The following is a 16,797-nucleotide window of genomic DNA, read 5'->3' as shown; positions in this document are numbered from 1 at the left end:
GTTCAAAGTTTGCCTAAACTAGTGATTAGTTACTCGTTCAAGCCATTTTAACTACAGCCTTTTCAAAAATAAGCACTTTAAACTGATGAAACTTACAGATCATATAGAAATTACATAATCAAAGTAACTTGTGAAGCGATAATGATTAAATTTATTTCGGGTGCTAGTTAGGAGGTGATTTTCGTGATTCTTTTTACCAAAAAATGAGAGGGACCAATAATATTTTGAGCGTAACTCACTTTTAACGTTAGACCTCTTTTTGAAAAACAAAAATAAACCTTTTTTAAACACTTTAAAAAAGTTGTAATGAATTTTCACCGAAATGTGCTTCGTTGTTTGGTTATTTTACATTGAAATATTCGATTTGGAATTTGACGAAGAAGAACCTTCTTTTCATTAGCTACAACTCTGCTTCTGTTGGGTCTACAAACTTCATGTGTACACCATTTTTTCAACTTTTTATAAGATATATTTTTGCTAAGAATATTTTTTCGATAAAATACTTACTTTTTGAGGTATTTACGAAAAACCGTCCAAAAACATGTTTTTTCTTGTTAAAAATGAACATATTCACTCGCGAATGACTCGAAAAGTATTGACTTAGTGAAAAAACTCTATACAACAAAAGTTGTTTAGAATTAGTCATTTTATCCATTTGCGGACTTATTTTGAATGTATATTTTTCACCCCCGAGAAGGGGGTGTAGTAAAATGGAGGGGATGTAGAATTGTAAACTTTTTCTTATAAAATAATAGACCATTTCAACTACTTATTTCCAAATTTTCATCCTTCCTTTATTTTTTGGGGTCAGATTGTTCTTTGATCGGGCTAATTATTTATATGTTGTTTCCATTAGTATTTTTTATAAATTATGTAAGTACTATATTGTCTTTGCCTACCACCTGCTTTTATTATTTTTTCTTCACATGTGATCGGTCCTGTCTCTGGCTCCTCAATCTAGTGCCTATCTGTTTCGGATTTTGGCGACCATCATGGCAATCTGTACTTTGTACACTACTGTTCTGATAAAATTTGTGGTTGTTGTGTTGAACCACGTAGTAGATTTTTCAGCCAAGAGTTCCTTCGCCTTCCTAGCCCTCGTTTTCCTTCTACTTTTCCCTGTAAGATTAGTTGCAGCACTCCAAATCTCTCTCTCTTTCTCTCTCTCTCTCTCTCTCTCTCTCTCTCTCTCTCTCTCTCTCTCTCTCTCTCTCTCTTCCTCATGATGTGACCAAGGTATTCTTCTTCTTCTATTACTTCTTGGAGATCTTTTGATCTGTTTAATTCTGAAGCTGCCCTCTGGTTAATTTCCTGGGAGGTAGATTGCCAACTATCCCTCCATCTTTTAGGTGGTCTTCCGGGCGTCTTGAACCGGGCGGGTTGTTTTCTAGAACAATTTTTGGGAGTCTATTCTCATCCATTCATCTTACGTGGTTGTACCACATCCTTTTGCGCTGCCTTCCCATCTTACAATATCTTGAATTCTGCATTGCTCTCTAATGTCTGTATTTCTTACTTTGTCTCTTCTTGATTTCCCCACTATTGTTCTTAGGGTTTTCATTTCGGCAACTCTTAGCATCTGAAGATCATCTTCTGATTCAGCAATAATTGCTGCGTCATCTGCCTAACACATCATACCAATTCTTTTGTTGCCCATTATATATCCAAGATTAAGAGATGTTACTTTGTTTATAATTTTGCCCATGAGTAGGTTAAACAAGAAGGGGCTTAAACTGTCTCCTTATCTAACTCCTCCCGGTGTTGGAATATTTTCAGTGAAGTGGTCTTCTGCTCTAACTTTGGTTACGTTGTTATTATTTAGGTTATGGACTATCTTTGTTATGCTGGTCGGTGTTTTATTTTCTATTAATATATTTAGAATGTCTCCCAGGCGAACTCTGACAAACGCCTTCGTCAGATCAATGAAGCAAATATACGCTGGCATGCCGAACTCTATAGCTTTTTCTTTTATTTGTTTTATTATAAATACTGCGTCTGTTATAGACCGCCACTTTGTAAAACTTTGTTGTTCTTCAGCATTAGTGATTTGTCTTTCCAGTTTGTCCTTAAGAATACCTGTGAAAAATTTCATCGTTGTATTTAAGAGGGTTATTCCTCTGTAGTTTTGTGGGCAAGTTTTTTGTCCTTTTTTAAATATGGGGATTGTGATGCTCTTATGCCATTCCTCTGGTGTTTCTGTTTCGTTTAAGATTTTTTTAAAGAGTTGCCACAGTGAACTTGAAAGTTCAGGGCCTCCATATTTTAAAAGTTCATTGGGTATACCATCCGTTCCAGGTGATTTTCTGATTTTTAGCTTTTTGATCTTTGCTTCTACCTCTTCGTCATTGATTGTAGCACTTATATGTGTTTCGTATTCATTTATATTCAGCGTTTCTTCACATAAATCATCATATAGCTCTTTAAATGCTGTTGCCATGCCTCTGTAGGTACTCCCTTGGTCTGCACGAAATCGTTAACTGGTTTTTTCCTGTTCCGAAGCATTTTCCATACTTTCTTTTGGGCACCATATAGGTCGTAGTCCATGTCGCTAGTGAATTTAGCCCAATGTTCTCTTTTGATTGATTTTATTCTTGCGTTTACTTCGTTTCTTACTTGGACATATTCTGCGAGAGCTTCTTCAGATTGTGTGCTTTTATATCGCAGGTAGCATTTGCGTTTTAATTCAGAGAGTTCTTTTACCTCTTGGCAAAACCACGGTTAGGTGTAGTTTGTCGCTCTAGTGTTAATTTTTCGCTTTCCAATCGTTTCTTTTGCTGCTTCGTTGATGCATTTCTTATTTTTTTGCCAGGTATCTTCTACTCCTCATTCTGGTTGTAAGTCGATCTCTTTTAGTTTGCTTGTAATCCAAGGTATTCGATTCTGTTTATTGTGGTTAATATATAGCACTTTTTCTTTTTGTATTTTTAATAGAGGACCCTGATTAATAACGTGGTAGGTATAAGATATCTTCAGGATTCGACGATAAAGCCACATTTCGAAAGCCTTAATTTTCTTACAGGTGGCATCTGTGAGAGTCCACGAATTAACTAAGTACAACAGTATAGGAAAGATATATAACATCGTAATAAACTGATTTTTATGGATATGGATAACTCGTGATATTGAATAGCGTAGCCATTTTTTGAAATGCAGATCTTGCTTTCTCTACCCTACATTTGATTTCTAGGGAATGGTCCCAATCTTCATTGACGGACGGACCAAGGTAGGTGTATGTTTTTACTCTTTCTATTCTTTCTTCTAGATCTCTTTCTTCTTATAGCCTTTTTTAACATATCTAATATTTCGTTTGTCATTCACGATTTATTTTTCTCTCTTGTGTCTTTTTTGTAGTATTGTATTGTCTTGTAGTGTCTTTTTGACATTTCATTTATCGTGTGGTGATTCTGCAGTGTTGACTGATAGCGGCATCGATTATCATGTTTTTTTTGTTTTTAGCTTTTTTAACGTCTTCATCGTTGCTAGTAGAGAATTGTAGTTCATAGGGATATTAGCTTCAGCATATACTAGTCTTTTGTATGATGATATGGAGTTTCTGAATCTTTTATCAATGATTCCAAAATCTATCTTATTTCTTACAATATTTCCATCGGTTCCAGCTACCTACCTATATATTGATGTATATAATCTCCATATACAATAAGCGCCACACTAGTAGACACACGGGTACCTATTTCCTAAGCGTGGGCTAATCCGGCCCGTTATGTGACTGTCATGAGACTATTCAAAATAATTATTTTTACACAAAAAAACACATTAAGTAATTAATACTATTGTTACACTGCTTTAAAAAAAACTTTATTCAAACACCAAAAATATTACAATACTTTATAACTAAAGCCCGGATTATAAGCATGACAGAAAGGTCAAAATAAGCACTTAAATAAGCAAAAAATGTCGCAAAAGTAAGCAAAGTTTTTATGAAATAAGCCAGGTTTAAAAAAAACCTGTAAGTAAACATGGATATGATATAAATATGTATGAATAAAGGACATTAACAATAAATTACATTTATTTTTAATTATCGCAGTATTAACAATAAATTAAAAATTACAAAAGTGTTAAACTATAATATAAAAAAATCAAAAAATGATTAACATATTAATGTAGTATTTTTTAGTCATGGTTATTAGCATAAAAACAATTAACAATATGTTTTTCAAAAGTTTCTTGTAAAACGCTATGTCTTCTATCTGTAGACATATTTATACGTAGAAAAATGTGATTGGTGCGTAGGTATGTATTTTTTACACAAATATACCGATACTTCCGAAAATTATTTTAAAACAATATAATAAATTTGGGCTTTCTGCAGAAAAATATTAGTTTATTGCATGGACAGGTATAACGGTGGGTTTCCCGTTTATCTCCTAAGCCTAAGGGATTAAAATTATTATGGTTTATTGAATTGTTAGGGTTTTATAGCTCTGTATACTTATATAATTTTGCTTAAGACAGGAAGTAATCTATGAAATTTAACTATAGTTTATCATAAGAAGTAAAATAAACAAAGATAAGCAACATATATCTTTAAAATAAGCATTTTTACTAAAAATCCTAATAATAAGCAAAAAAAAACAAAAAATCAAAATGCTTATAATCCGGACTTTATTTATAACTGTTACAACTTTAATACAACGACAAATATAAACTTCAAATACAACTGTTCTGTAATCTTTCAACTTTCTATGTTTATATTGGTTTCTATAAATTTTCTGACGTTCTAGACGTCAATAGACATAAAAGTAAACAGTGCAACAAGTGAATGGTCCGGACTGTATCATCTCATTGTACCCGTGTGTTTAGTTGCGTGGCGTTTACTGAATATCATTTTAAAAAATGTTCAAAACTCTCTCTAATTTGGTTTAAAATGCTTTGTGCTGTTGATAGATATAATGTATTATGTATTATATTGATGTTAGCGATTTTGTTTTTAAACTGTACTCTAATTTAGCAATACACTGCATGTAGTTTATCACTACTACATTTTTAATCTTAGTTGTTTCATCGTCAGAATAACGCATTGGTTGTGGTTTGGTGTTTGGTTTTGGTCATATTATGTCGCTACATGCTATACAGTTGAGTCCATGATTTTTTACCTGTGCGTCATCATTTAAAGCATACGAAATAAGTCGGAAATTTACTAAACGCAACAGCATGTGACAGAAAGTGGGTACTACTCCGATCACGGGTTATAGTATAAAATTTGATCAAATAAATAGAATGTGAAATGTAAGTTTTGCTTTAAAATTTTGGTGCATAATTACAGCTACATTTGAAGTAGCTTACAATAGCTACATTTATAACAAAATTCAATAACATATTGTCTTTTTGTTATTTTATTCACTTTGGCGGAATCTTAAACACAAACAACCATTTCTTAACTGTGTTAATGAGGTTAGCTTTGTACATTGTAAAAATGAATCGCAAAATAAAATAGGTACACTTCCATAAAATTTCTGACTCCAATATAAAATTAGTTGTGAACACAACTGTTTCTGTAATATAAAAAACTTCAAAATGCAAAAATTCGTCAAAATAACAGAAAAAATTCAACAGGCTGACAGCCACAAAAATAAACAAACGAGAAACGTCAAAAATTGTACTTAAAATGTGAAAACATCCCCAATGATCTTGTTTTGTACCTTTCTCTTTTCAATATACTGAGCCTAGAGCATTCATAAAAATAACATGTGTTTTTACTTAATAACAGGCGGTAGCTGGTTTGTCATTAGTTTCATGCGTGGAAGACAATGATGCTAGATAAAAAGTATGTGTTTTATCTGCCAGGTATTAACGACTCGCAGGTAAAGAATCGTGGACTCAAGTGTATCTTAGTATGTATATCTGTTTTAGTCTAATAACTAACTTTACCTGATTTCAGCCTTTTCTGATTCGTACTTAAAGAAAGCAAGAGCTCTTAGTTCTTACTTTGTTATATTCCTGGTAATATTCTGCTGTTTTTACTGACTTACATTTTAGGAAAGCTTTCTTTCTTGCTTTATAATTTTCTTTGTTATTTTTTTATGCTTTGTACAATATGCTTTGAATAACCAAACGGGCAAATATCCACGTAAAGGATACCAACGCCTAAATAGGTGCACGATACTAAGAGAAGAAGAGTAATTTTTTATAATTAGAATTCTAAGAAATCGAATGAGATGGTATAAATCTGTAAATAGACAAATTCATAACCATGGACGATAAAATAAAATGGTATTGATTAAGAAGTATAAATAAGTTTTAAACGAGCTAAGAAAGAAACATTTTTTGTCTGGTGTTGGTAGTAATGCAAAGGCTGTTCATTACTATTTTTAACCAAATAGGTTATGGCTTGACAGATTTTACTCTCGCTTAATAGTCGTCATTTGTAAAATGTTCACTAATAAAATGAAATACGTTTTCTTGATATATTTATCTTTAAATATTTAAAGATATATAAATCGATGTATAACAGCTTTTACCTCATTTTTTGGAGGATGGCCGTAGCTCAGCGGCTAGATACTGTCTTTAGATTCCAGACCCCACGGGTTCGATTACCGGCACAAACAACGACATTTTCATTTCTAAAAATGATACGAGCCGTTCACCGTGCTTCGGAGAGTACGTTAAGCCATAGGTCCCCTGGGCAAGTGTGAGCATCAACACCAGCTACTTCAAGCAGGGTTAAAGATGCAAGTGGCGCCGGGGCCTGTCCGAAAAGATCTTCCGTGCAAAAATGCCATACGATATTATTATTACCTCATTTTAAAAGTGCGTCCAAAGACTTCTTTACTGTCTGTACTATAAAAAATAATCTATTTGAGAAGCAGAAGATTTATGATGTTAAATTAAGTACCTTCCGTTTCTTTCCTAAAACACCTCTTATTATCAGAAGTACGTTTAGTTAATTTTTTCTGAAATCCGTCTATTCTTCTTAGAAGGTACTACAGCCAATTGGCGTACTTTATATATTCCATTGACATTCCAATATAAATACCCTTTATTTGGTCCTGGTACAACCAGGGATCTTGTAAAAGGCTAAATCGAACCTTCTCGTAGCAATAGCAAGTTCTGCTGAAGCTACCTTGCTGAGCTGAATGTGCTTACGTCTGTAGAACTCTGAACCCTGAAAAAAATATTCCAAATTAAAAATGCTTTCAAAATCAGACACTGGTCGGTTTAGTGGATGAAAAATCTTAAACAACAAGAAGACTTGTCACCTATCTGCGGCACTTTTGAATATTATATTTGAATAAGTTAACTCAAAAGTTTACCCAAATTTAAATTAATAAATATATTTTTAACAATATTTTTATTACACGGTATATAGTCCTGTCGCCAGATGGACTTATCCAAGCCTTTTTATGTATTTTGACCCGTAGAACACGAATTTTTTGGGTAACAGTTGATCCGGATGTTATAAACTTAGAGAAAGATGTTATAAATGTTGTGTCCGGATAAGATTGTTATAACAAAGAACTTGAGGAATTACATAACAGCGATTTTTCGCAAAACAAAACATTTTTTTTTGTATTTGTTATGCCATTCTAAGCAAAAAATGTTCCTACAAGTTTTTTCGTAGTCATAATTTTCGAGATAAACGTGGTTGAACTTTCAAAAAATTGAAAAATTGCAATTTTTAAACCCGAATAACTTTTGATTAAAAAAAATGTGTGTGTACTTTGTACGCACGTAAGAAGTTATACTTCTATTATAAATGATTTCAACGAAATAAATATATTTAAAACAGTTTATTTGTATTTTATTTAATTATTAAACTAATTTTGATATTACCACTTTCAAAAAATTTTTAAAAAAACAATATCAAAAATTTAAAAAAAAGGAAAAAATAAATCGTCCGTGTCCGGATTTGAACCCGCGATCTCCGCGATGTGTAGTCGAATGCTCTACCAATAACCCATCAGGGCTTTGTGTACACGACTTCTCGGACGTAATTACAAACCACGGTGACAAATAGATCAAGTGATGTATAAAAATATAAAAATGTTTAATACTTATTATCTTACTCCCGAGGAAGACAAATCCAAAGACACAAAAATTATAATAAATATATTTACTAAAAACACTAATATATTCTTTTCAAATCTTATTTGCGCTGATGCAGACATAACTTGAATGATTTAGAAACTAATAACATACTGTCTTTGTGCGCATGCGCCCAGAATAATAAAAATTTACTTTCAATCGCGCCTAAAGAAGTATAACTTCAATAAACTAACAATTCTGCTTACCGTATTTGAAAGTTCAAGTCGAATTCTATCGGTTTTGATTATTTGCATTGCTAAAAATTAATTTTTTTTATTGTTAAACAAAGCTATAAACACATAGTGCTTGAATGATGTTCTCAATGCGTTAAAACCATGCATTAAAACCATTAATTAACACCATACATTAAAGTTAAGCCATGCATTAAAACGCGTGCATTGGGTACGGGAAACACTATTTGTTTATAGCTTTTGTTTGACAATAAAAAAATTAATTTTTAGCAATGCAAATAATACGAAATAATCAAAACCGGTATAACTTGACTTGAACTGCCAAATGCGGTAAGCAGAATTGCTATTTTATTGAAGTTATACTTCTTTAGGCGCGATTGAGAGTAAATTTTTATTATTCTGGGCGCATGCGCACATAGACAGTATGTTATTAGTTTCTAAATCATTCAAGTTATGTTTGCTATGCAGAATTGCTATTTTATTTTTTAATCAAAAGTTATTCGGGTTCAAAAATTGCAGTTTTTCGATTTTTTGAAAGTTTAACCGCGTTTATCTCGAAAACAATGTATCCTACGAAAAAACTTATAAGAACATTTTTTGCTTAGAAGGACCCAAAAAATACAAAAAAATGTTTTGTTTTGCGAAAAATCGCTGTTATGTCCTCAATCTTATTGACATACGGATCGACTGTTACCCAAAAAATTCGTGTTCTACGGGTCAAAATACATAAAAAAAGAATGTGTGTGTACTTTGTACGCACGTAAGAAGTTATACTTCTATTATAATATAATTTCAACGAAATAAATATACCTACTTAACAGTTACAATACAAAAAATTAACAATAATTACCAAAAATGAACCAAAACTTAACAATGCCAAATATTAAAAAAAAAAAAAGAAAAAAGTATGAATCGTCCGGGATTTGAACCCGCAATCTCGCGATTTTTTGATCTCTGGTCCAATGCGCTACCAACAAGGCCATTAAGCCGCGTGCTACTTACCTTTCAGATATACATAATTGGACCGCGTTATGTAATAACGGATTAACCGCCAAAAGTCCAAAATCGAGATAATAGTGCCATCTTGCAGCTAGGGTGCAAATCTATGTATAAAAATATGTTTTTTGTAAAAAAATTTAAAAAAAAAGCTGTTTTTAAATGCCTGTATTAAGCGACATTTTTTATTTTCTTAAAAAAAATCCCACACTAGGATTTGTAATATCGAACTAAACGCCAATAATGGTACATAATCCATTGTCATAAACAAAAATACGCATCTTTGTAAGTGTAATAACGAATCAAGCGCCACGAATAGTCGGTTAATTCTTTATTACAAAACATAACATATTTACTAACGTTAAAGATATCGAATTAAAAGACATCCTTTGTAAGGTAACATCAGATTAAGCGCCAAATATGTCTCTTAATCCGGTATTCGGATCTTAACTCATGCATATCTTAAAAAATCATTAACGAATTAAGCCACATTTGATCGAATAACTTTTAAAATATAAATTATTTTTAAAAAATTTTAAACACGTCTAAAAGTCTATTTACATTTGCATTAATATATTACATATGAAACATGTCAGTACTATATTTTAGAAATAGTACCAAAAACAAATTTAAAATCTTTAAACCGATTTATCTCAAAACTACATTTTGGCGCTTAATCCGCTATTACATAACGCGGTCCAATTATACATCACGGTGACAAGTGAAATATAAAAATAGATGTTTTATTATTTTACGCCCAAGGAAGACAAATCCAAAGACACAAAATTATAATAAAAAACCTTTTAAACCACCTTTTTCAAATTGCGCAAGTTGTATTATTAATATTAATGTTAATAAATGAAATATAAATATTTTGACGTTTCACAATTTGACAATTCTTTTTTAACTGCAGTCCTTAAAAATTTTAAAGCACTAGTGCCTTAAAGTAGCATTTTTAACGCTCCTATGGAGTCCTAAAAATTGCATTTTTAACACGTTTGTAGAAAAATATATTTAAAAACACTAATATATTCTTTCCACACCTTTTCTGGACTGATACATACATAAATTAAAACATTTTGAAGTATAACTTCAAAAATATAATATGAAAACTATTTAAAAAGGCAGTATAACTATTAACTAACCTTTGTTGTTTCTCTTGCCACAAATTTTAAAACGCAACAACCATACATAACCAAACCGTCAACCGTCCAAACCACAGCTGCGCTACTGCTGCCATATTGGATAATTTTTGACATGTGATTTGACATCCAATCAGAACAAAGTTATAATGCGCATGCGCCCGGATCGTAGGTTTTAACATATAAAAATTCACCCTCATATCGCGCGTAAAGAAGTATAACTTCAAAAACCTAAGCAAGTCCATCTGAATAAAGGAGGCCGTTGTACCCCCCTGGCGACAGGTCTAATATAAGGTTGTATGTTTGTATATAAAAGAATTTTATAGTCACTAATATCATGTAACTTCATGAAGAATGAACATTGAGTTTTTTACTTTTTATCAGCAAAATGTTTGTAAGACTATTTATTCAAACGCAAAATAAAACGAAGAACTTATGGTGTTAGCATAACAAAATTACTGTTAATTGTTATGTCGCCTTTTATCGCACATTAGTGAGCTTATTGTACATATCGCTAGATTCGTTGTTCTTTATTGACTTTACTTAATTATATTGGGATGTAAAAACATAAAATATGTCTGATGACTGATGACACATCAAATCCTTTTTTTTTACAAAAATCTTGAATATTTTTGTAAATATAATTTGTTTTGTGCGTTTGTTTGGTCTAAATCAAGATATGCCATGAATATTATTTATTAATGGTATTTTTAAGGCGACAACGGCAAAGTGCTTATGCTAACTGCTTCACGCTGTATAAAATGCTTCAAATGCTTCAAAGAAATCGTTGACAAACTGGTCTACACACAGAAAATTAAAACACTGGTCTGACTAATCCACTCATATATCTCTGAGCGCAACATCACGGTAAAGGTCACAAGTCAATTATCGACACCCTTCAATACTACAGCAGCAGTGCCACAAGGTTCCGTCTTGGCGCCCATACTATACAGAATATAGAACAGCGACTTCTTCAATCCTAGAAATTCAAACATACTCACATTAAAATGTTGAATGGGTTGCATGTGAGAGTTCATTTTAAATGAAGTAAAAGACAAACGTACTCTCAATCATTTATTGTAACTTCCGACGACCGGTTTCGCTCTCTAAAGTATGCAGAGCGTCTTCAGGTCAACGGTTACAAGTCACTAAATGCTACAAATAAAAAACCAGAGTTAGAACAATGTCTGGTTGTAAAAGATGCTAAAGATCCATAAGATCAAGCCAATGTTGAACAACATACATAAAAGTAGTGAAAATAACAGACAAATACATATGCATGTAAAAACGGGGGCGGTAACAAACGTCCCCAAGTTTACAAACACATGCAGATGTATGCCGTCTATAATCATGCAATTATAACGTGTCGTACTTACATTCGGATACAAGGATACATTCGGATTACATTGGAGCTACATCCTCAGTTTTCATTAACATGATGTTTTTGCTTAAGTTATGCTAACCGTTAGTTTAAACTATGTCCCATGGAATAGAAGAAGAAGAGGAAGACCAGCACTGGAATGGAGAGAAGGAATAAGAGAAATAATGAGAGATAGAGCCATAAATGAGGAAGAATGGACCGACCGAAAAAGGTGGAGATCGAAATGCGGGGTGCGGCAGAGGCTGTAGGACCCCGTAGGTATATATATATTATGTATGTTGTTCAACATTGGCTTGATCTTATGGATCTTTAGCATCTTTTACAACCAGACATTGTTGTAACTTTGGTTTTTTATTTGTAGCATTTAGTGACTTGTAACCGTTGACCTGAAGATGCTCTGCATAGTTTAGAGAGCGAAACCGGTCGTCGGAAGTTACAATAAATGATTGAGAGTACGTCTGTCTTTTACTTCATTCATACTCACATTACTTTACGCAGACTACACTGCTTCGAGAATTGATAGGATTGAGGCCAGGGGAGACCTGATAGACGACACATGATATGGGTAAGAAACATCGACGAAGGGACTGGGTTAGACTTCCAATCAATAAGGAAAGCCAAAGATAGTGAGCTTGACAGAATAGGTTTTTTACTGGTTCTCTCTAGAGGAGAAAAATACTGCATTGCACGTTATATGCCTCTACGAAGGCCTTGCAGGACTTCGGTATCCAGAAATTGGGAGGGTTATACGATCCAGAAATTGGGGAGATACGATAACATTGGTTATATATGAGGGAGTTATAGTAAAACCAGAAGCATCAGGTTATAGACAAAGACCCGTCTCAGGCTGTAGAACGTCATCCCAAAGGCTGGGCTCCGTTAAGAGCTTTGAAGAGCACAATGGATCTACACAGATAGCTGTCATAAACGAAACTCGTAGTGAGTATATAAAATATGATAAAAATCTATTAAAAATACGTTATTCTTTTCGAATGATTATATTGTTAATAAAAATTAGAGTGGATCTCCTAAGCTCTTATATGGCATAAAGATTGCAACAACAAGAAGAAAAGAATCTATAATCTATAAGTTAGCATATTTCTTTCGTCTTATGTATTTAAGCCACGATCAAATGAGAGTCTACCGCTAATCTGTCCTGAACCAATATTCACTTTCTCTTTTATTGCCGGTTTTTCTCACTTTTTTTGCTAAAATCTATTCTTTGCTAATCGCACTTTGATTGATAGGTCTGGATCCCGCGTAAGTTGAAAATTTGTTAATAGTTTAACGGTGTCTAGTCGGACAAACTTTGATGTATTGGAACACTGGAACAGGCGAAGTTTTAATTGTGGAACATGTTAAAATTTGGAACTCAGACTACGAAAACGTCAGATGAATTTTGTCGGACAGAACTTCCAATTGATTTGTTACTCTTTCATTAAACTCTCATGCAACAATCAGACTGCTATTACTAACCAACATGATTCCTGTCATTTGACATGTTCTTCATGTCCCACTCATTAAAATACCCAGTTGGTGTTTAACACCAGTCTGATTTTTGCATGAGAGTTTAATGAAAAGGCAACAAATCAATTGGAAGCAGGGCCGTGCGGTGCTATGATGCGGTGAGGCAGTCGCATCAGGCGGCATCACAAGGGGGGCGGCATAATTAGTAAAATGAAAATAGATCAAAATAATCATATGGATAACAAAGGGTGTGCATAATAAAATATTTGAAAAATATCCGATGGCGTGTGTCACTTGAGTTTAAAGAGTAACCATGCCACTCTGCAAACTTAGTTTTAAAAGTGAAAGCGTCTTCTTCTACAGAAACAACAACCTTTTTTTGTATTATACAAGAACTTTACACTTTTTTTCTGGTTCCACAAAGTGTTGTTAAGTTCTGAAAAACGATGTTCTTCAACTAACTCTAAAACCGTTAAGCGATACTAGATGGTCAAGTCGAATAGATGCATTGAAACCTTTAAGATTTCAATTTTGTGAAATATGTGATGCCTTATTCGAAACAATAGAATAAGTCAACAAAGATACAGAAACTAAAGTCAAAGCACGAGGGCAAACAAACAAAATTCTTGGGCATGATATTTTATTTCATATAAATTCAGTCTCGAAGATGTTGCAACATGTAACTATAAATTTGTCAGATTGTGTAAAAAGGTTGTCAGTAACAATAAAAATTTTTAAAATTTACAGACAATCTGGCTATGACCAAACGAAAATTACTGCTAATGAAATTGCAGAAAATCTTGATATAAATCGAAAAATATAAATTACGAAAAACCTATGGACGAGCTTTTAACAAAAGTAGATAAATTTAAAATAGATTTTTTCATGTATATTTTAGACATTCAATACTTTCAATAGAAAAAGAAAAATAATCGAATATACAGGCGAATGATCTATGATAAAATACTCTATGAAACCTTTAGAAATTTTGAACTATTTTTGTATACCCAAATGTAGTTGTATCGCTAAGAGTTTTATTAACACTCTGGTCTCGGTAGCTAGTGGGGAAAGAAGTTTTTCAAAATTAAAAATTATTAAAAACTATTACGAATCTCCATAAGACAAACAAAACTAAAAACAATTAGCACTCATTTCAATAGAATCCTCGCTAGCTGCTACTTTAGACTACACCATTCTGATTAACGAATTTGCCAAAATTAAAGTCGAAAGGGCAAAACTGTGGGCATGTGTGTAATTTTTGTAAATGTTGTTTTGTTATTTAATGTTAATACGTATTTCATTTAATTTACATTATGTTTTGTTTTTAAAATAAAAGTGTGTTCATTTTGTACAGTTGCATTTAATAAAAATAAAAGTCAAGCTTTAATTATATTTAAGGGGCGGCATTTTAAAGACTTGCATCATATTGAAACGATGTACCGCACGGCTCTGATGGAAGTTCTGTCCGACAAAATTCATCTGACGTTTTCGTAGTCTGACGTTCCAAATTTTTAACATGTTCCACCATTAAAACTTCCCCTGTTCCAGTGTTCCCATATATCAAAGTTTTCCCGACTAGACACCGTTAAGCTAATAACTTTTCAGCTTGCCATTAATCAACTTTTTTTCTTATGCGGGATCTAGACCTATAAGTAATAACTGTCCGTATGGTTCCATTAAACGCCATCCACACTCTCGCCGAAGTCGATCGAGGTTCAACAAGTACGAGAGTGTAGACGGCCACCTTGTGTAACTTAGCCTAACTTCGTTCTACTTCTGAAATCTGTCGGTCTGGCGCGTCCGAGTCAAAGGGATCTTTGTCGGTGTCGCACCGCTTGAATGTGTTCCTCGCGAAGTAGAACGAGTATGTAGAGAGGCACTTCGGACTTCGGTCAACTTTGGCGAAGTAACTTCGCCGAGAGTGTGGAGCCCGTTTTATTATATTCTATCTAATCATTCTATACAACTAACAGCTAACAGGTATACTAGGCCGGATCGCGCGTACCAAAAAAAAGTTTATTAATAGCTAGCTGAAAATTTGTTAATAGCTTATCGGTGTCTAGTCGGACAAACTTTGACGTACGGGAACACTGGAACAGTGGAAGTTTTAATTGTGAAACAGGTTACCGGTTTCGAACGTGAGACTACGAGAACGTTCCATGTATTTTGTCAGACAGAACTTCCAATTGATTTTTTACCCTTTCATTAAACTCCCATGCAAAAATCAGACTGCTATTTATCACCAGCATAATTCCTGTCATTTGACTTGCCCAAACATATCGAAAATGCCCAACATATTTGTGGGACTTTGCTATTGGATAAACTTAAAAATAACCTGCTAGTTTTCACAATCAGAAACTTGTCAGGATGTTCAACAATTAAGGCGGGTTGACATTACTAGTGAATAACGAACGTGGCTCACGCTTACGTATTTTGCCCGTGCTATTGTTAGATATTTTATTATCTATTTTCAAACTCGGCAAAATACGTAAGCCACGTTTGTTATTCACTAGTTGAGCCACGTTCGTTATTCACTAGTAATGTCAACCCGCCTTTAAAATCACGTTCCACACGTGAGTGAACACAAAGAACATGTCAAATGACAGGAGTCATGTTGGTTAGTAATACCAGTCTGATTTTTGCATGAGAGTTTAATGAAAGGGTAACAAATCAACTGAATGTTCTGTCCGACAAAATACATGTGACGTTTTCGTAATCTGACGTTCCAAATTTTTAACCTGTTCCACCATAAAAACTTCCCCTGTTCCAGTGTTCCCATATATCAAAATTTATCCGACTAGACACCGTTAAGCTATTAACAATTTTTAGCTTGCTATTAATAAACTCTTTTTTGGTGCATGGTATCCAGGCCTATACTAACTAACGTCCTATTTTCTTATTACTTCATGCTGAAATATAAATTTGTGCTAACTAAAATTTAAAAAAGCTCAATGTACAGAATCATCGCTTGCTGCATCTGCATGGGAAATGGTTTTTAACTTTAATCTATCTTAAGGGATGATTCCAGATGGCATAACCGAGAAAACTGCGAGCCAGTAGACACAAATATTCACAAATGGTTAGATCTGGGAGTCACGTGGGTCGGAGGCTGCTGTAGAACCTACGCCGTAGATGTCACAAGAATACGCGACCAAGTGCAGTTATGGAAGGAGAAACAGTAGCTAAACGTTGAATTTATATTTTAATTTTTATTTTTAATAAAATAAATTCTCACTAATTGTAAAAAATATTTTTAGGTAGACAAAAATGTTTTTACGAATACCTGCCTGTTAAAAGTTTTGAGAAAACTGTTTTATCCTTTTAACCTTGTGTTATTATTTTCACCCGATTAGTTTTAAACAATGACAATTATTGACAATCAGAAATCAACAAAAAATAGAGATAATATAGAATCTTTCTATGGATGCTATACATTGTGCAACTTCTCTCACTACTTACATACATTCAAAACGAAAAATTTCTCATGCAGTGAGAACAGTCGGCCATTGCAGTGAGAAATATTTTTTCTCACGGGTTGTCCTACGGTTTTCCATATTATGTGATGGCCGTTCTC

At 33.3% G+C, this 16,797-nt stretch overlaps 1 protein-coding gene across 7 annotated transcripts in view; it reads left to right on the top strand.

The window, feature by feature from the left end:
• LOC114340192 (homocysteine S-methyltransferase) overlaps positions 1 to 16,548 on the top strand; it is a 197,033-nt gene extending 180,485 nt beyond the window's left edge. For 4 of the 7 annotated variants that reach the window (XM_050647840.1, XM_050647843.1, XM_050647842.1 and 1 more), the window contains exons 6-7: positions 3,188 to 3,223; positions 16,240 to 16,548. In XM_050647840.1, the coding sequence (XP_050503797.1) occupies positions 3,188 to 3,223; positions 16,240 to 16,405 (202 nt within the window). In that variant the 3' untranslated portion in view covers positions 16,406 to 16,548. The remainder of the gene's footprint in view (positions 1 to 3,187; positions 3,224 to 16,239) is intronic. The other 3 variants (XM_050647844.1, XM_050647846.1, XM_050647845.1) reach the window with 3 other exon arrangements.
• Positions 16,549 to 16,797: the final 249 nt, after the last annotated feature.

This window comes from Diabrotica virgifera, chromosome 3 (genome assembly GCF_917563875.1).
Source record: "Diabrotica virgifera virgifera chromosome 3, PGI_DIABVI_V3a".
In the NCBI taxonomy this organism is placed as follows: Eukaryota; Metazoa; Arthropoda; class Insecta; order Coleoptera; family Chrysomelidae; genus Diabrotica; species Diabrotica virgifera.
The sequence above is the reverse complement of the archived record's forward strand: the minus strand, read 5'-3'. Positions and strand labels throughout refer to the sequence as shown.